The sequence below is a fragment of the Andrena cerasifolii genome, chromosome 7 (genome assembly GCF_050908995.1).
Source record: "Andrena cerasifolii isolate SP2316 chromosome 7, iyAndCera1_principal, whole genome shotgun sequence".
Taxonomy (NCBI): domain Eukaryota; kingdom Metazoa; phylum Arthropoda; class Insecta; order Hymenoptera; family Andrenidae; genus Andrena; species Andrena cerasifolii.
This window is the reverse complement of record NC_135124.1, coordinates 2,571,293-2,592,678: the sequence shown is the minus strand read 5'-3', so window position 1 is coordinate 2,592,678 and position 21,386 is coordinate 2,571,293. Positions and strand designations below refer to the sequence as shown.

Here is a 21,386-nt window from a genome sequence, read left to right as displayed (position 1 = left end):
ATAATTTTCAAAGGCGTTGAAAGGATGGAAATATAGGGAAAAAGTGATTCCGAAGTTATTTTCTAAAAAAAATGTTTTTTTTGTAATTTGTTCTGGTTTCCACCCTAGCCAGAAGTATATTCTTCAAAATAAGAAAAGTTTCAGTCGAATCGAATAATAACTTTTGGAGATACAGGTCCCACCGATTTGGATCAATTTTTTGACGCCTTGACTTTAACGACTCCCCAGTGCCGTCTGTAATGATTAATTATAAAACAAAAAATATATTTCTATAATTTAAGACATCCTTAATACAATGCAAAAAATCCCATTAAATTATATATAGTAGTTTTCCTTTAATTAATTCCTAAAGATCACCTTTTTTAGGGGCTCTAGACCGGAACCTCCCCTTAATAGAGGAAAAGAACAATTACAATTTGTCAAGAAATACCTGCCAAATCATGATTATGTGAAAAGATGTAGAAACCACAGAAACAGTTCAACTGATAAAAATCTATTCGTACTAATAATTTTGGTTTTCTCGATTAGCTTTGTAACCAAAATTCAATAAATAAAGTTGAGAAAGGAACAAAACAAGTTCCATTGAAACAATTCTTTTATTCGCTCGACAATAAATCATTGTAGATTATTACATCAATCCGACTGAAGAAAAAAACTTCCAATTATTGTATTTCGTGAATGTAATATATATCAACTCGTCCATCTTACCATAAATTTGGAATCGGTCTTTAATCTGCATTTATTCTGAAAATATGAAAAGTAAATACTCCCTAAATTGCCTACTTATTATCGCAAACAAGTACGAAGTGAAATTTACTTTTTATAGTACACATTAAGTATTCAACATATTATGTCATAGTTTTATGAAAAATATGATACCAAGTTGCAAATGTTCGATATTTTAAACAGGAAAAGTTAAACTATTCAGTTCTTTACGATATTCTTATACATTCAGTCGTACTATTCCTCCTATGCCTGATAATAATTATAGTTTGCTTTTCTGTATGTCATTTATTTTGAGTAAGTTTTTCTCTAATAATTTAACAATATATCAATACAATTAACATTGTATTACATCGTAATCCTAATATTATAGGATTGTAGTCCTATAATAACATATATATCAGATATATTCTTATAATTTACGAAGGTATATAAAATGATTGTGTCTCAATGTACATATTTAATAACCATATAAAATTACACGTCCACTCATTGTTATGCAGCAGAAATGCAAGAAATAAGTTTTTGATGGCCAGTTTATCAACATCACACAAATACATACATTCCTTTTATTCAGATTTATCGTTTAGTATACATGTATTTTCGAACAATTATAACAGCAACTTCATTTACATAGACTATAATTTTCCATCAGACACTATCTAAACGCCCACGCCTTCAGTGATGTATACAAATGAAATTACATGTATGCATTTGCATTGGCATAACAAAATTTATATCTCAAATACTGAGATACATGTAAATAATAAATAAAATAGAACAGCTACAAGAGCTTTCTATCGATTAATAGTTCGGAGCCCCGCCTATAATGGCAGAGCAATAAAAAATTTTTTACTTATAAAACCGTGCTACTGCAAACTTTCTGCAATTTCTCAATTGCAAAATTAGGTTTGTTCTGTTATCAGCTTGTTTTGATACACAAATATTGAAATTCTTCTGATAATACCGTAATACAAGTTTATTATTTAACCCGGCGGGAGGCGCGCCCCATATTGTAACACAGGTTGTCGCTACCGGGTCAAAAATGCCCAAAATTGAAACGTAAAAAACCACGGTTTGAAAATATTTTTTATTTAACTTTGTAATTTTTATGTGAAAGTACAGTGTTTCAAGAATCAAACAAAATTGATGAAATATCTTAAAATCTTTATTAAAGTTCTTTAAAAAATTGTAACAAAAACTCAGTCTTCATATTTTCGCAACTAGCGGCTCTGTGGTAAATTTACCCAGTAGCGCCTCCCGCCGAGTTAAGCAAACTATCGTAAAACTACTAACACAGTTTTTAATTATAATCACTACTATATTTATAAAACAAAACACATTTTTTATGCTTAAAGATGCCCAAGTAAGAAACACTATGGTAAATGTGGTAAATATCCTGGTGATTTTTTCCGACACGTATGTTCCTACCTCTACTGAAATTCAAACTCCATACATTTCAATTACTTTTAGTTTACGAAGGTAACAAATTACCCACTAACTTCAAAACAGATTTTGCACAAGTTAAAATACCAATACAGTGACGCGTTTTAAATACTTTAACAGTGTGTATTTAAAGTAATTTAATTCCTCAAATGTTTTCTTTGCTCGTTAAAATTAGTAGTACATAATCCCAATGATTAGATAGCAGTAAGATTTCTAAATTTCTCATACAGCTTCAACAGTATCGTACATTGCTGTTTAAACTGGATCTCCATTTGAAAATGATTATGAATATTATTTTCCCTGCATGATAAATCATGTTTTACAATTGCAATTATGCATGGTAACAACATGGAACTTATCAGTTTACTTCTTGTAGGTATATAGGCATGAGGAAGTTCGGTGATGATAGATTTGCGCATGACCGCTGCTTTCTACATTTCAATTTCATTTTGATTATATTATAATCTATTAACTATTTACAATTTTAATATTATATAAGGCCCGCAGAGTGCAGTAAATCAGGGCTGAGCAACTTGTTCGCCGCCGCGGGCCGCACGGTCCCCACTACCAGTCAGCCAGTTCCCCCACCGTCCCTTCCTTTTACTCCTACGAGTGCGGTCATATATAGGTACGGCGTACACCAGGAGTGTCGAACTTCCCCACTCCGAGGGCCGCACGAGTCGGGCCCCCGGTTCCCCCACTTATTTTTCTCCAGGCGTTGCACGAGACCCGGCAGGGAGAGAGTGCGGCACCCGGAGGAGAAATTCATCACAGTGAAGTAGGTGTGGAGGGGGCCGTTCTCCTGCGGCCCAGAGGAGTAGGCAAGTCGGGGAACGGGCCTCATGCGGCCCATGGGCCGCGAGTTGCCCAGCCCTGCAGTAAATAACTTTTACAGCAATTCCCTTCTAAATTATAGCAAAGCTTTGATTTCAATGAGCGAGTTCGAACTGAAAACACATGTAAATGGTGTTTATTGTGCATCAAATGAATTTTTAAATGTTTGTGTTTTTATATATCTGCTAAATGAGAATTTGATGTAATTTATAAAATCTGTGCTTCGCAATACTCAACAAGGACAATTGACTAATTAATATTTCACTTAGCTCTACTAATTAGGCTGAAAAGGTATGCATAATCAATTCAGTGACTTTCAATTGTTGATTTAGTTTGACGTTCGCATTATACTGTTCTATCTTCCCCGATGTTACACACAGAGAATCATCGTGTAAGCACAATACTTATTGCTAATAATAGTACGAAAATTCTCATCAGCACTAACATTTTCTTTCAGTATAAAAATCAGGGACATTTATCTGATAAATTTACTTTGGAAAGGCGTCTATATTCTTTGTCTGTATAAAAACAACTCAAAGTAGGCAACTTATTTTGGTTTATTGCAAATATACTTGGTGAAGACTGTTATATCATATCGAACAGATGAAATTAATTTTCAATCTGAACTCTTAAAGATACAATATTATACTGTATATGATCAATATACTGCTATAAGTAAGTATTGTATGCAATGCTACTGCATGCACGCATGTACGTTTGCATGGGCGCGCACGCGCGTGTGTATATGTGTGTGTATCTGCTACGCATGTATATATATATATGTCAATATATACAATAACACAATACAGTAACATCACATACAATTAGCGATAGTATGCGTTCCTTTAATTATACTTACTGTTTAGAATTTTTCTACATTATTCTTGTATTTGTTCATTATGCTCCTTTATTTCTGACATAAGTTACTCTTTTATAAAGGCTTCCAGCTATTTATAAAATTTGTTGTTATGAAAAATTGTTTTCCATTTATTATTAAAAACTTGAAAATCTAAGCAAAGGTAGAATTTATTATTTTAATAATAATACGTGTCCAATTCGTAAACGGTCAATGGAATTTCCCAGCTGCTTGTTTTATATATTCGCAGAATTATGCAAATACAATTCGGTTAAAAAACTCGTTTAATATAAAAACTTATGAAAGTTTACATAGCCTCAAAAAGTATTTATGTATCAATACGTAGCTTCTAACGTTTTCACAAATCATTACAACGTTTAGAGTATGTATATAGAATTTATATCAATATAGCACCCAGTAGAATTACTGTAACACGGAAATAAAGTATTTTTTTGCACGATTCTTATTAGTTTACATTTGTTTCCTTTCCAATGAAAAAAGTCACAATACTGGCGAGCCCGCCAAGATATCAATAATTAACATGTTTTCTTTATCACGCATAATAAAACAGTAAGGTACAAAAAATCGCGAAGACATTTATCACTTCAAATGCTAGACATCATCGTTTCGTTATCATCTGAACACTATACAAAGTGCTCCGAAATTGTGAGATAAGTAGAAACATCTAAACTCCTTATGGCAAAGAGAATCGAGCAATCTTTTACCGTTTTTTAATCTGAGCTTTCGTTTTGAAAATATAACCAATTCAGATTTAAGAATACATAAAGAGTGTGAAGGGAGCTAATTGAGAAATGGGATTCTTTTGATCACTGTCATTGGTGAAATGTATAATAGACTTTGTCCCAGCTACCCTTACAAATAAGCAAGACATTGTATGTACCCCTACTTCTTACCACTGACCACTCTCGACCTTCCACGACTGCCTACCCTACAGTTTTTGTGTATTCCGAATTCGGCAATAAACCCCGATATCCTTGCCAAGCTTAACTTCGAGCAATCAGTATTCCCTCAGGGAATTCCCTCGAAGGACTTTTCTCACGACGCGTTGTTGAGCAATGTGATCGTGAAACTTGTTTTCATTCGATGCTCTTTGAAACCAGTGATTGAATAAAAATTTGTACAATTAAATGTGAAATGTCGGGCATATAAAATGAGTGTGCTATTTTGCTGAAACATTGCGAATTCCAAGTGAAAATATGTGGCATTCAAACAGCTCGCGTTGAAAGTCGGATTTTTAATCCTGAACCGCCTCTATTTTGAAAACGAAGTCTTAAATTGCAAAATGGTAACTGACTTTAGAATCCCTTCCACCACAATGAATGTGTATGTTTCAGCTTGTCCCATAATTTCCGAACATCTTGTATACGTAATAATCATCAGAAAAAATACAAATTCATTAATGTGATAACGCGGTACGAACAAACCTAACGTGTCTTATATACAATATTATTAATACCCATGACACGGATGCAAAGATAATAACGTTAAATCAAAACAAACCCCTCCTACATCTCCAGGAACTTAGTTCTGTTCAGTTATTGATATTTTGATTATTCACAATAAAAATTTTACACCAACCTTCATAGTAATGTCAGACGCATGTGTATCCATGAATAGGATATTTTTAAGTGTTTTAGAAGATGCAAATATTACCTGATCATACTTAAAAAAGAAAAGAGATAGGTAAAATCAACCTTAAACTATGCAGTGGTAGCAAGCTCCTTATGTAGAAAAGTTTCAATGTCCACTCGGCATATGGGACAGCGTTTATTAGTGCACAGCCACTGATCGACACAGTCTATGTGAAATAAATGCATGCATGGAAGCCTCCTGTACAACAAAAAAATGTAAAAAGTTATTTCTTTGAAAGAGTTACTAAACATAATCTTTCGTAAGTGAAAGTTTACGTTGGAACAGGCTTGGGAATTAAGTGAACGCGGCGGCCGATTTTCAGAGGCAACGCCTCCTTTCTCCCGCCGCGCGTTTTAGTCCCCGCGGCGGCCTAGGTGCTTGGGGCGTCTCGGGCACGTACCACGTGAACCGCGCGTGGCGCGTTGACAAAACAAAAACGCATCGAAAATCGTGCTCTCTGGGACGATGTGGAAACCTATTGATACAATTTCGCCCCAATGCGCCACTCGCGGTTCATACGGCACGGGCCTGAGGCGCTTGAAGCACCTCGGCTGCTGCGAGGGCCAAGACGCGCGGCGGGAGAAAGGAGGCGTTGCCTCTGAAAATCTGTCGCCGCGTTCACTTAATTCCCAAGCCTGCGTTAGAAAAAGGAAAGGTCTTGACAAGAATATATAAAATAATTAGTACCTGACACTGTCGCAATCTTCAAATTCAGACAAACATATAGTACACTTTTCAATAGCATCTTCGCCATTTTCAACCTTCTTGACCTACAACACCGAAAAATGCAGTAAACATAAATGCGAAATCGTCATGATAATGATAATGTGGGGAAAAATGTGTATATGCTATTATTCGTTACCCGTTTGTACTTATGAGGGAATGTATGACTTTCAATTGACTCTTGCGTTGCTCCACAACTAATGTGAGCCATACGTCGTAAATCGACAAGGCGCATATAGTCTTCAAAACGTGGAGGTGAAAGTGGCATCACAGGTCCTAGTGGCATCACATCATGTGCACGAGACCCTTGCTACGTGTTGAAAAAGATGTATTGTATAAACTATTATAAAACAATTAGTTTTTTAGCCTGTCTTCGCCAGGCATTACTATCCTATATAATGAGGCGCCTAAGATAACCACAATTTTTGTTGGAAATCCCCCTAGAAACAATTTTTGCTGCGAAATATGAAATTTGTTGGGGTGTGCGGGTACCCGAAAGTACGGGTACTCGAGCAGACGGGTCGGGTCGAAAAATTTCGGGCAGGCTCGGGCGGGTACCCGCAACATACGAATGTTCGGGTAGCCCGAAATTTTCGAGCTTGGTTGGAAGAAGTCGGGCAGGTTCGGTCCAAGGCGTTATCGTCGTATTTCGTCGTCAATTACTCATACAATTATAGTTGCTATTGACAATATAGGAAATCTTGTGTAGTTACATTTCCACGAATCTATAATGTTTATGTTTTGGGACACGACGCTGCCCGAGCTAATGAATTGACAATGCATGACGCTCAGTCTTCAGTGAACTATAGGAAGAGCAGCAAAATTTTCGTATATATCAGAGCGTTTCAATTTATAATTATGTCCGATGATTGTATAAGTAATCGACGACGATAACGCCTTGGACCGAACCTGCCCGACTTCTTCCAACCAAGCCCGAAAATTTTGAGCTACCCGAACATTCGTATGTTGCGGCTACCCGCCCGAGCCCGCCCGAAATTTTCCGAACCGGCCCGAGACTATAATCTCGGGTACCCGCACACCCCTAGAAATTTTACAACTTTTGGGTACCAGAAGGGTACCCGTCTAATTAGTCTCCTGAAGGGAATTTGGACGGGCCTAAGTCACATACATGCCCAGAATCACTGCCCGGCGACATTTGAGACCCCCCTCCCCCCTAGAAACAAAATAATTTTCGATATTATTACAACAACTAATGTGTGACAAAGCCCCCGAATCCAAGATATTTGTGGAGCATATTCACTCTTACAACACCGCTTTTTCGTTTGCTTCCATGAGAGCCCAAATAAAGGGCACATTCATCTCCTCACTTCTTGGAATCCTTCGGTCGAAAGTGAGAGAACTCGTGAGCGAGCGAAAGCACGATACTTTGCTTCGCTTCGTCTTTCAGCTCGTGCTCGAAGTCGACCCCTGTGCGGGCCTACATACAATGCAGTAGCGGCTACTACATTGTACATAACACCTGTTTTAGACCACAGGGACTACCGTTATCGAATTTTCCAGGTTTTGGATTTTTTGCGGCATCTTTGGGTGCCGAGGAAACTTCATGCCGAATCTGAACCTTGTGGGTCATCGGGAAGTACGAAAAAAAGCCTCCGGAAAGAGTTATGACGAACAACGAACTGAGCTAACAAACGAACATCCACCTTAAGCGTCTTATTACATAGGATTTAGCTTAAAATATCGAATTTAAGACTATACCAAACGGGGGTGAAAACTGATATGAACAACGCCATGCATATGTGGGTCCAATGGTCTCTGATGATGGCCGTAATGATGAACCATATGATGATGCACATATCGATGAAGTGGCATCGAAGGCAACATTACTGGTGGCGTTTGATTCATTTCTACAACACCACTCAAAGAATTTACCTGCGCACAGAAAACCGTATATAAATTATCTAAGTAAAAGTCATATTCCTGAAAAAAGCTTAACATTGTTAATGGTGAACTGTTCTATATATTATAATCCTCGAATTGAGCAATAGAATTTTTCTGAAAATATCAAATTACCATCATAGGTTGTACAGGGCAATTCGGATTGAAATTCGGTGGCCCTCTGGCCTCTGGATGACTATAAACAGTAGGTTGTTGCGGTGGTGGCAGAATTGGTGGTGGAAGATAATTTTCTGCAAACGTCATGTTTTCCGATCCGTTGCAGCGGTTATTCAAAGGACTGGTGGTGCCATTATTACACATATGTTGAGATGCTTGATGCATATGTGGACCACAGGATGTTGTGCTACTAAATACATAAGTTATTACATAACTAGCTTTACTACTCGCAGTGGCGGATTTAAGGGAAAAGACCCAGGTGGCAAACGTTCCGAAGGGGCCACTTTTGGGGAAAATAAAGAGGTAGTTTACTAAAACCGGGTTAAGTGCACTACAGAAAAAAAATATAGTGTTTGGATAAAATCGTAATTTTGTTTTTCAGATGGGGCGTTCTGAGCGGGGGCTCAGGTGGCAACTGCTTATCGGCCGCCCGTTAAATCCGCCACTGACTACTCGGTTTCGCCCGAAATTTAGATTCTGATTTTAGAAGAAAAAAAGTTTTTTTTGTGAAAATAATCACATTCATCTGGATTAGTCAGTCATAATGAGCTGAGGCACATTTCGGAATCCCAGAGTTTATCGCTCGAAAGTTTTTAGGCGACAGACAAACACACAAAGATACAGAAGCTTTCTGCTTTATATATTAAGATACAGTAGTCCCCCGTTAGATGATCGGATTTCTGCCCTATCAGCTAGCCGTCGCTATTCCCGCCAGTTCTTCCCAACGCCCAAGCATGTTTGTTTCAACAACCTACCGACTTAAGACGTCACTATCTCGTGCCAGGAATCGGTTATCTCACTCACACTGAACGTTTCTCAATCGCTCACTCGAATTCTTGGAACTCTACCTGCCCGGATAGATGGCTAGATATGGTCCCGAACCTCGGCCAGCTAAGCAGGCACTACTGTACGTACAAATGGCGTCGATTTATTATTATACTAACGTGTGGTGTGACGAAGATCTTGCATAGAGACGTCTTCTGTGTAGTTCTTGTACTCGCTGTTGGATCACCCATAGTCTTTCTTGCATAGGATGCATACGTGTCCTCGACACTCCCGTAGGCGTATCTATAAAAAACAATGTTATACAGGGTGATTCTCTAGGTGCGCCTGGTCAATCGTGACGTGGTCAACCCCCCGTGATGCCTCTCCTAATTTATGGATTTCGACCCTCGAAGGGGTTGGAGTACCTAATAAGAAGTGCGAAATGTCCCGTTTCCGCATTTCTCATCAGATCTCTGCGAAAACGGTGGTAATCGATTCCTTATGTTTCGCCGATGAAACTGACTCCAAGAACGACGTAATTCGGACAATAGTGAAGGAAATTACATGAAAAATTGATTTACATAATTTCAAACTAACTTCGTTGAAAATGGTCCGATTTACATGATATTTGGTATGGTTTTCATCGGTGAAACATAAGGAATCGATTGGCACCGTTTTCGCAGAGATCTGATCAGAACTGCGGAAACGGGACATTTTGCACTTCTTAATAGGTACTCTAACCCCTTCGAGGGTCGAAATCCATAAATTAGGAGAGGCACCACGTGGGGTTAACCTCGTCACGGTTGGCCAGGCGACATCTCTTTGATCAGGCGCACCGAGAGTATCACCCTGTACATTAAAATACTGATACAGTTACCATGCGGAGGAACCACCAAAAATAATTTCCGTTCTTAAACGTTACAGAGTATGCTTTTATAGTGTGAACAAACATTTTACCTGGTAGTTGACCATATCCTACAGGTATAACTGGAATTGGGATTCTGTAATTATGATGCATACATCGGCCATGATACATATAGTCTGGTGAACCATGCATGCAGTAAGAGTTGTTCCCACTAAAATGATTATTGAAATCGATAAACATATAAAATATAAATTGGATAATGTACAATGATATACGAGTATTTAACCCGCCGGCAGTCGCGCCTAAATGTTTTACACGAGCGGGCGCGTCGTGTACTCACAAGTTTCCCAGGTGTTCACCTCCGATTGTTTTGATTTTTGGATATGTTTTAGAGGACAGAAAAATAAGAAACAGGTGTCTTTTATTTTGGCCTGTTTGTATGTTTAGGGAGTGAAACCACCCCTCACATTTCATAAGAATTTAAAAAACCAAAGCAATCGGAGACGACTACCTGGAAACTTTTCAGGGGTGTATTCACCCCCCAAAATAAAAAGACACCTCTTTCTTATTTTTCTGTCCTCTAAAACATATCCAAAAACCAAAGCAATCGGAGGCGGACACCTGGGAAACTTGTGAGTACACGGGCGCGCTCGTAAGCAGGATACGCGGCATACTTTCGTTTTCATTCAATCAGAGACATTTCCAAACTAAATTTGAACCTGACAAGTACGTAGCATTATGCAAAAATGTCCGCTGGAAGAATACATAGAGGTGCTGAGTAGAATAGATCGCGGTAAAACAGCTTTTTGAGCTAAAAACTGACCTCCGTGTACTGAGTAAACACGCGCGCCCGTCGGCGGGTTAAATGACCTGTTCTGCATACCTATGTACATAATCTGTTGTCCATGAATTTGTCACCGAAGTTGTAGGTGTAGACGGGGTATGTTCTTCATCTGATTCCACAGTTAAATCAACCACAGTCACTGGACGATTACTTTCTTCGTTATTCTGTACACAATTCTGTTAAATGAATGTATATATAGTTTAATCTTGACGGCGGACTTTATCCGGATATAATTCAGCAATTTTACTTTATTATTGTGATTTACTGTTCCAAGGACTTCAACCGATCCATCTTCGTCGTCACTGCTAGTGGCATCGTCGCTACTGGAGGACCAATCTAATTGTAGATCTGGTGCTGACGGCGTATCATCATTTCCTATTCATGCGAACAAATACAGTCTGTGAAAATGTTTTGTTACTTACAAACCTAATTAATGTATCATTAACGTGTAACATGACGATTCGAACAATAGCTGTTACCGTGAATAAATACTTCATCTTTGACTTATTTCTTATTTAATATTGATGCTATAAAAGAATAATTAATACTTGTACGAGTAGAATGCTGTTGAGAGTTAATTGTATTTGGCAAAACTGGGTGATATAAAGTATTGGATTCGTTGGCACCATTATTTTCAATATTCTGCATAATTCTATTTAAGACATTCCCATTGGTTGATCTGGTTGTGCTGAAAAAGTAAAAGCAGAAACAAATGTGTATAGGTATTAACGAGTGAAAGCTAACAAGGGGACATCGCGGTAATGGAAATTGCTTTTGGAACGACAGTATATGGGGGTCGTAGTACTCACGTAGTATGAAAATACCATTTCGGCTTTCCGTTGAATGGGCCTTCGTTTTCGAGGTATTGTAATTTAAAGTTTTTAACGTACGTAGTAAACCAGATACATACCATCTATAGTAACCTACACCGCAGAAAGTTTCGTGGCAACAACGGTATCGCGTCAGATTATCACGCGAACGGCTAGGGTTCAAATCCCCCGCAACTTCGACCCCCACAATACACTCTTTTTTTTCATTTTTTAAACACTGTTTCCACCTCAAGTATTGTACAAAGATTAATTAATTAAACGAAATATGCATTACCAGACTGATTATACAGTACAAACACAGAAATCGTTGTCAAGACTTACTCGCTTCCAACGACCAGATATTCGACCATTCTTTTGAGCATATATAAGACCACCCTTACGGTCAGAAGTAACGACTATCCCTCTTTGCCTGCTCGACAATCGTAGGTGTCGAGAGTTTCGGAATGAAATAGTTTCGCAGTAGGTACAAGAATATGAAAGCACCGGTGAAAGAGATGATTAGAATAATACGTTATGTTACAAATGCATTTTCAAACTTAAAATTTGCGTAGAGTAATATGTAATGTACTATATAATACGTAATATCCACAAAATATATTTCCACGGGAAATATTGTTTTTAAAAAAAAAGAAAAAAAAGGAGGGGGGAATATGGGGGGAGGACTTGAACCCCGGCCGCCCGCGCGACAATCTGACGCGCTACCGTTGTGGCCACGGAACCTTCTGGTGCAGGTTACTATAGATGGTATATACCGAGATTACTACTGTGGCCCGATGGAAAGAAGACGGTTGAAATGTCACAGGGGCAAGAGGGGTTTTTCGCTCGCATTGGCTCCCGCTGCCCGTGTACCGTTTGCTTACTTTGTATTCGTCGACGTTGTCGCGCCAGCCAATAGGGATATACTATTCGGACCCGTTATTCGGACCCTAAAGTTTCTCGACCGACTTCTTTCCATCGGAGCACGATACGTACGTTAAAAACTTTGGCTGTACTTCCGAATGGCCGCAGTGGATCGACACGAGGTTTGAGGGAAGGGGTGGCGAGGGTGTTTGGACCCTAAATCTAAAATTGTTGCTTCGGGAATTTATTAGCTTCCAAGATATTAATAAAAAAACTTTTAGTATTTCAAACTCAGTAAGAACTTTCAGTAAAGCATGGTAGCGAACCGAAGTGAGTTTGGAGATTTGAACCAGCAACTTGCGAATGTGACCTATCCTACTATATAGGGTGTTATTCTACTGATAGTCAATATTCTATGGGGTGATTCTACAGACCAAAATATGACGAAAATATACAATACAATTTTTTAATATCGCGCTTCATTTTCGACAAAATTGACTTTGAATTTCAGCTAATTACCTCCGTGTGCCTTTCCAGCGCCTGAGGAGCACGCGAAGGTAAGGGGAACGCGTCCAGCAGTTCGTAAAACAGTTTAGAGGGACGGGAGGGTCGCCGGGTAGGGGTGCCTGCACCTACGTTCAAAAAAAATTTTAAAAAAAATTAACACTAATTTTTTATTAATATTTTGGAAACTAATAAATACCCGAAGCTACAATTTTAGATTTATGGTCCATTCCCCTTCCCCACTCCTCCCTCCAAACCTAATCTCGATCGACCACTGGAGCCATTCGGAAGAATATTCAAAACTTTAAATTACAATATCTCGAAAACGGAGGCCCATTCAACGGAAAGCCGAAATGGTATTTTCATACTACACGAGTAGTACAACCCCCAAATACTGTTGTTCCAAAAGTGATTACCACTACCGCGATGTCCCCTTGTAACTTAAAGCACATACCTGTGAGAAACGCCATCTGATAACCTTGACGGTCCAGCTATACTTAAACTATCGGATTGCTGATCATTCGATGATTTATGTTCCTCGTTCTTTTTACTTTTATGCTTAACCGGCGGATCTCGTTCGTGCAAAATTCTCTTACGGTAATTTTCGCAAGCTCTCTCTTCGCACGCGTTTCCTAACTGGCGACTATGAGATTCCTGTTTTGTGCTTCTTTCTTGCCTGTTTTGACACATATTACAATTTAAACGATCAGATGGCCAATATTCGTGAGAGTCTCCTGCTGTGTGAGGACCACTTAAATAACTTCCAAAAACAAAATTATTGTCTGAAGAAGAATGATGTGGTGGATTTACATAAGGATTAATAGGAGCTACTTCAGGTTCGTCTCTATCACTTTCCGCAAATAAGTGTTCATATTCCATTTCATTGGCTGCAAATGAAGAAACCAAAAGTTGAATTCACTGAGACCTCTTAATATACATATATACACGCACACAAATATGTATATGGAATTTTTGTTAAAAATACATCACTTAATAATGTTGATTAAATAATTTTGTCGAAAGTAAGGAACAGTTGAATTATAAAAGAAGAAACATCGGTTACGTTGAATATGCATAATGTGGTAAAGATATGTCTGTGCCTCATGTTATTAATGGTTCATTTGTACCTGAATTAAATCTTGATTGCGGAGAGGGATCGACTGTAGATGTAAATGCTGTATCAAATATATCTGCTAAAGAAGTGGAATTATCCTCCATAGACTGAGTTGTAGATTCTCCATGGTATAAACTATTTTGTTTCTCTGCTTTAGTCTTGCACCAAACCTTTTCGGAGCTTGTACTTTCTTCCATCCTATTTCACAAGTTCAATTATTTGATATCCATGTAAAAAGTGAGTAAAGTAAAAAGCATATACACCAATAATGTAAACATATTGTTGACAAGAGATTCTAATAGAATTTACAGTTCTTTGTGCATTATTATCATCGCGCTCTTGTAATATAAATATTCTAAAATATATTCTCAAAAATATACAAAAGTATAAATATACACACACACGCATACATATATATATGTTTGATTGTCCAAGCCAAATGAATGATGTAATAAACAAATCGAAATAAAACGTTAAAGAACAACAGAAACGCAAGATTCGAATAAAAAAATACACATTTATTTTCTTTGTTTCTTACTGGCTTCTGGAATTTCTTTTCGTGAACGTGTATATTTCGAACAGAAAAATATTAACCATCGATATATAAACGGACTGCTGCATGTCACGCAACATGCAGTAACATGCAGTGAAAATGTTTGTATATCGTATCGTACGTCATATTATTCGAAGAGAATTTAGTTGTCAGAAGATTTGTTTTTCACGAGTATGTTGGAAAGAAACGGCATTTCGAGTTCAGCTTATTTCTGTCGTAAATGCTTGTAACAATATCAAGGAGGAACTGTAAGAGATGCGTGAAAAGCATATGTACCTTGCAATTTCTTCGATGGTTTTATAAAACGATAAGGCTCTCTTCACCACGTCATTTTTATCAAGATATTTATTTTCTATACATCACTGTCATTTATGTCGTGCTATCTATGGGCGTCAATATTAGTCTCGTAATCGGATCACTTGAAATTTCAATAAAATTTTAATCCGTGTAAAAAATTCCGATATAATTAAATTCTTATGTCAGTAATAACAATAAAATCGAAAAAGGATATACGTAGAGTTTCTTTCAGTAATCTAATATTTGGCAACTATGATACCATCAATCGTAATTTTCATTAACTACGCTCAATGTTAGGAAATCTCCGTTGATTATGCAGCATGCTACCTTTCCGTGGCATAGAACCACCATTATGTTCGTGTACAACAAACTGCAGCATGAATTTAATATCCATGAACACGGTATGTGCTTGCTTCTCGAAATTGCCTTCACTCCTCTTTTTGCCGTAGTATTTTAATTTTCACATGATATATTTTTATTTAAAATGTATGGATTTTGTGAACGGATTGCGATATATACACTGCCGTGCAAATACGTGCAAAATACTTGGCGACCCCACTCCTGCCGCCCGGGACACGCTATGGAAAACGGCATTCCCATCTATGATACCAGGGTCCGTGACGCCGACCACAGCGCCACTGAACATCACGCGGCCGTGGCCGTTCCGTCAGTACTCGGGGCGGTATTCACAAACGTTTCTTAAGCAAATGCTTAAGATCATGTTCTAGAAGAAGATCGTATTTCACTTAAGATATCAGGAATTCATAGACGTTGCTTAAGATGATCTTAAGCATTTGCTTAGAATAAGCAATTGCTTATATTTAATAAGATCCCAAATAGCACACGTCGTCTATAAGCCGTCTTTAAGACGTCTTTAAAGTCTGAAAGAGTCTTAAGTCACGTCTATGAATCTAGGCGGCATCTTGAGCAAATGCTTGAGATGGCTTGAGAACATGTGACGTCATACAAGCATTTACTTATTTGAACAAGATCTTCCTCAAGCAAATGCTTAAGCACGACCTTAAGATTATCTTAAGTCACGTCTATGAATCTATGCGGCATCTTAAGCAAATGTATAAGACTTAAGACGATCTTAAGCTTAAGGGCGGTATTCTTAGTCGTTACTTATTCTTAAGCAAATACTTAAGCATTCGGCATCCTTTACTAGCTACTAGGTTAATAGAGGATGTAAGGAGTAGGTCGCCACCAGGTATCGCAGCTTTGCCTGTTGCGGGTCGGCTGGAGAATTCTGATGGTTTGGGGGAATTTCTATGTGGTCCGGTGTCCGTGGAGCTGCTTGCGAAACGTGTGAAGTTAATTGAACGAAACGACTTGTAACCAATAACTTTGAATCGAATAAAGCTTACAGAACTGAACTAGATTCAATTATTGAATATTAACCGGAACTATTAAGAAATGAAACAAAGATATTTAAAAATTGATCAAAGGTCGGACTTTATTGTATCACGTCTGTGCTTTAACAACGTCGTTGATGAATTGCGAGGCGAAGAAAGAGGCTTCTTCGTACGTTTGTTCCTTTTTTTTAATCAATACATTGTTTTCCAAGCGATAAGAAAGGAGGCGAAGGCAAATTTCTAATATAATAAACATCCTTAACTCTTTAAAGTTCGAACTTCGCGCTTTAAGAGCTTGCGCTAAACGCCGCTAGGGCGAGGATCGCAACTCGCAACATGCCAATCCCAATAGTTTTCGACGTAATCGCCGTATTTTACAGTACTCTACAGTATTCGCTTGCAACCAACAAGCGAGTCAGAAAGAACTATATTTTTCCAACACTTTAATTGTTAAAACCTTGAAATAATGAATATTTCTATTTACTACATTTGCGACAAGTGACACGTATGAAATCAGCTTAAAAACGACATATACGTACATTTGCAACATGTCATCAATGCATTTGCATCGCGGTGTAAAATACCGATGAGTAGTGTCAGAAATTAGCATACATGGCATTGATTGGTTGTTGCTGATAGATACGAAGATAGCTCTATAAGAATCAACCAATCAAAGTCACGCACAACAGTTTCTGGAACCAGTGCAGTGCCAGTGCGTGTCTGCCGAATTCGCTATGGGATTATGTGTTTGTTGATAAATTTTATAAATGAAACTGAAATGAAACATTGTTATGTACATGAAATGTTATTATGAGCGGTTCAATGCAAAATGTTCGTCTCTCAAGCGGATATGTTATGCCTCTTGTTGGATGTAAGATTATTAGGGCATACAAGATATTGTTTTGTTTCCTGATGTGTATTATTGTATACTGTATGTTACTGTAAAAGTCCGAATACGGTAGATCTTAAGAATTACCGGTGAAACCTAAGATTTACGAACCAACGTTGGTAAAAGCCCGAAATAATGTTCCCTCTGATCGGTAGTAGGTTAGGGTCAGATGTATTTAGCGCCCCCCCCCCCCCCACGAGAAGGCCCGCCAACTTTTGAGATTTAAGATATAGAAACGTTTCAGTAACGTACTCTAAAACGTACGTAAATACCCACACATAGCACAGACGTCATAAAGACGCCAATTTTACGTCCGTTTTAGCTCTAAATATCTTTAGAACGTATTTTAGCCGTCTTTAGACGTCTGTGTGCTATCTGGGTAGGTAGGCAGCATACCAGCAACTTGCGGATGCGTACGATCCACGAGTTGCTTGTTCAAATCCCCATGACAATCCATTTTTAAAACACATTTTTTATTTTAAATCTCTGGAAAATTAGGGGGCCCCCTCACAGGGCACTGCTAAATAAATCTAACCCCAAGTCCCTACCAACTACCAATCAGAGCGGGACATTATTTTTGGCTCTTACAGAGTAGTCATGACCACACTTGTTGGATTTCTCTACGTAGAAGCTTTTCAACCATTTCTAATGGTGTACCATACTCCCCAGTGGGAAACATTAGTTCAGGCCTTTACCAACATTGGTTCAATATTCAGGCTTTTACATTAACATACACACTTCAATGTAACTTTATTTGAAATATATATTATGCCCGTATAATGGTATAAAACAAGGAAAATATAAAAATAATAATAAAAACATCCAGTACCTTCATTTATTTATTTTTGGTATATTGTTTATTTTAATTGCTGGATTTTAAGATAAAACAAAGTTATAGACTGTACCTAATATAGGATATGTCGTTGATTATAAAATATTGAATCATGTTACTTTCAGTTGGGACATACAGGATTCAAGGGAGGGATATAATATATCAGGTTGTTGATGAAAGCTTAAAAGCAGGTTTTCGTTCTATTGGTATGTGTAGATCACAGATAAAAGTAATTATTGGATTCTAAATATATCCTAAAAGTATTGTATATTTCTTTTCCTTTATTATATATGTACAGACACAGCTGCAGTTTATCGAAATGAGGAAGACATTGGTTACGCTTTAAAAAGTTTATTGCCCAAATATAATCTTGAAAGAAACAATATTTTTATCACAACCAAGCTATGTATGTAGCCATGAATAATTAATACATTTACTACTGGACTGAAATAACAAATCATTTTTTATATGCTAGACCATAGCAAAGTCTATCGTAAGGCCCGGTACAGACGAGCGGTTCGCCGCGCGCGTTTTAGCAGAACATAAATGTATATGAAGTTCACACGGGACGCAAAGTTTTGCGGCGACTAGGCAGTACGTTTGCGTTCGTTTTGACGAACGTACGTATTGCTTCACCACGAATTAACGCAGCGGCAAACTGCCGAAAACCGTTCGTCTGTACCGGGCCTAAGGCCCGCTGCATACATCCGATTTTTTAACGTGCGGTGCTTTTGCGTTAACGGAATTACAGTTCAGGCAAAAGGTGTACACATGCATTTGTGAGACTCGCGGCGACTGCTTGTTGCCGGAAAAAATGATGGTCAGTGCGTTTTCTGCTGCTATCGAAAATGGAGGTATATCAAAGGAAGCGTGCAATTTTTGCCTATTTTGTATACAAATACATATTTTCTTTTCAAAAAAAGAAGACTGTATTGGGTGCATCCTTTTATTGATTTGAGAATTAGGCGAGGTAGATTTTCAACATCTTTAGCTGATTTAAGAAAAAATTCAGTAATTATTTTCGAATGAGTGTTCAATCATTTGATGAGCTAACAGCAACAATAACGGACAGAATCAAATCACAAGATACATGGATGAGACTTGCTATAACTCCTGTAGAAACGTTAGCAATAATTCAACCATTTTGCGGCGAAATAACGGATGTGTACATTAACCGTATCGGTTATTGTGTACTGAAAGACCATATATGCGATTGCGACGATTGCGCCGCAAACAAATGTACATCGCCTAATTTAATTTAGGCCCATTGCACACATCCAATTTTTTAACGTGCGGCGATGGTACGGCAACGTAATTGCGGTTTGAAGTACTATAAATTAAATTAGGCGATGTACATTTGTTTGATGCGACGCACGTCCATGTACCCCTTTTGCTTGAACCGTAATTTCGGCAACGCAAAAGCACCGCACGTTAAAAAATCGGATGTGGGCAGCGGGCCTTAAGCTTATAACTGATGTAGTATAGTATGAATACTGAAAGACTATTTTGTCAATTGCAGTATACATGGTCCAGATAGTGAATATATTAACATTTAATGTTGTTAACAAAATATTCTGAAATTGTATTTTATAACAGCGCCAAGTGAAAATGGGAATGCAGAAGGAATAGAAAAATCCGTACAAAGATCTCTTCAAGCGCTAAATATTGCATATATTGATCTGTATTTGATTCATTGGCCAGGTGCATCTCGTATACCTGAAAATTCTATAAACAATCGAAGTTTACGAGCAAAGACTTGGAAAAAGTTAGTGGATTTACAGAAACAAGGAATTCTCAAATCTATAGGTGTATCTAATTACACAGTAAATCATCTAGAACAATTACAGCGTGATTGCGAAGATGTGCCACCAGCTGTTAATCAAGTAATATAACTCTAACAATATTTAGTCTATAGTGGTTATGAATAGTGGCGGATTTAACAGGGCGGCCGATGAGCAGTTGCGACCTGGGCCCCTGCTCGGAAGGCCCCACCAGGGCCCCATCCTTAAAAAGAAATTATGATTTTATCCAAACTATATTCTCTTTCTGTATTACACTGAGCCCGTTTTCAGTAAATTACCGTTTTAGTTTCCCGAATAATGGGCCCAGCTCAGAAGACCCCTCCCACCCTCAAGAGCCCTGTCTTCAAAAATAAATTATGATTTTATTCAAGCACTTTTGTTTCTATATTTTCCTGTGCATTTACCCCCTTTTAGTAAACTACCTCTTTATTTTCAGAAAAAATGGGCCCCTCAACGTTTGCCACCTGGGCCTTTTTTCTTAAATCCACCACTGGTTATGATAGTATATTATATTTTTATATTATAGGTTGAATGTCACCCACATTATCGTCAGGAACAATTAATTAAATATTGTAATGAAAAAGACATTCATGTACAAGCATATTCTTCTCTGGGAACTAGCAGTAATACCAGTCTTTTAAGAGATCCGATTATAACACGAATAGCTTCCGAACTTAACGTATTACCAGCACAATTACTATTAAAGTGGGCCTTACAACAAAGAATTGGTAGGTAATTTGGATATTATTCCGAAAGGGACCGGTGGTCGATCGAGATGAGGTTTGGGGGGAGGGGTAGGGAGGGGGTGTGGACTCTAAATCTAAAATTGTAGCTTGGGGTATTTATTAGTTTTCAAAATATTAATAAAAAAAAAATTTTTTAATTTTTTTTGGACGTTGGTGCATGGCGCCCCTGCCCGGGAACTCCCGGACCCCAATTTTTTAATTTTGAAATTCTGCAGCCTCAGTCTCATTTTTAGCATCGCCAAAATCACATCGGTTTGCTGCCATACTTTACGCGCCCCCGCACTAATCTAGCCCCAACCAATACTAATACCCGGGACAATTTGGACAGTGGAATGCGTTGTGTCGGTATAATTCAACAGAAATATTGTTAAGAGGGAGGACCGTGGTAAAGTGAATAAAGAGAATCGATAAGGTGTACACTTTTATGCACAATTACCCCTGTATCTTTTGAACGCATTAATTTCCGAAGCTAAAATTTTATATTTGGGGTCTTTCCACACCCCTCGTAATACCCACCAAGTTTCATCTCGATCGGGCACCGGTCCCCTTCGGAAGTACAGCCGGTAATTTACTCTTTTAATTGATATTACCATCAAGTTTCATTCAACAATGTTATTGCAGGTGTCATTCCCAAAGCTGTAAAAAGAGAACATATAAGAGATAACATACAACTGGATTTTACCATTGACGAGGAAAGTATGAAAGTGTTGTCTTCTCTGCCTCAACAGAAATATGCCTGGGACCCTTCAAATGTATATTGAACAAATGAAAAAAATGAATCGTATCAACTAATCCATAAATATTGGCTTGATGGATGTTACTTTTATATTAACCAAATA

General features: G+C 37.9%; 2 protein-coding genes across 7 annotated transcripts; one reads left to right on the top strand and one right to left on the bottom strand.

The window, feature by feature from the left end:
- Nucleotides 1-603: 603 nt before the first annotated feature.
- LOC143371629 (uncharacterized) lies at nt 604-15,498 on the bottom strand. 6 transcript variants are annotated; one of them, XM_076817025.1, is made up of 14 exons: nt 14,903-15,497; nt 14,087-14,271; nt 13,414-13,846; nt 11,334-11,473; nt 11,033-11,160; nt 10,825-10,961; nt 10,034-10,152; nt 9,256-9,379; nt 8,270-8,501; nt 7,955-8,128; nt 6,375-6,545; nt 6,200-6,282; nt 5,575-5,710; nt 604-744 (listed from the first exon to the last, which is right to left on the bottom strand). In XM_076817025.1, exons 2-13 carry the CDS (start codon nt 14,268-14,270, stop codon nt 5,581-5,583), a joined length of 2,055 nt encoding a protein of 684 aa, XP_076673140.1. In that variant the 5' UTR covers nt 14,271; nt 14,903-15,497; the 3' UTR covers nt 604-744; nt 5,575-5,580. The 6 variants fall into 6 exon arrangements, with proteins under 6 accessions (XP_076673140.1, XP_076673141.1, XP_076673142.1 ...); XM_076817026.1 differs by lacking the exon at nt 604-744 and having other exon boundaries at nt 4,320-5,710; nt 14,903-15,044; nt 15,140-15,497; XM_076817027.1 differs by lacking the exon at nt 604-744 and having other exon boundaries at nt 4,320-5,710; nt 14,903-15,044; nt 15,251-15,497.
- Nucleotides 15,499-16,976: 1,478 nt separating this feature from the next.
- Nucleotides 16,977-21,308, top strand: LOC143371672 (uncharacterized). Its single transcript, XM_076817133.1, has 6 exons — nt 16,977-17,149; nt 18,125-18,205; nt 18,298-18,405; nt 19,596-19,882; nt 20,328-20,529; nt 21,169-21,308. The coding sequence occupies exons 1-6, from the start codon at nt 17,089-17,091 to the stop codon at nt 21,306-21,308; spliced, it is 879 nt and encodes a 292-aa protein (XP_076673248.1). The 5' UTR covers nt 16,977-17,088.
- Nucleotides 21,309-21,386: the final 78 nt, after the last annotated feature.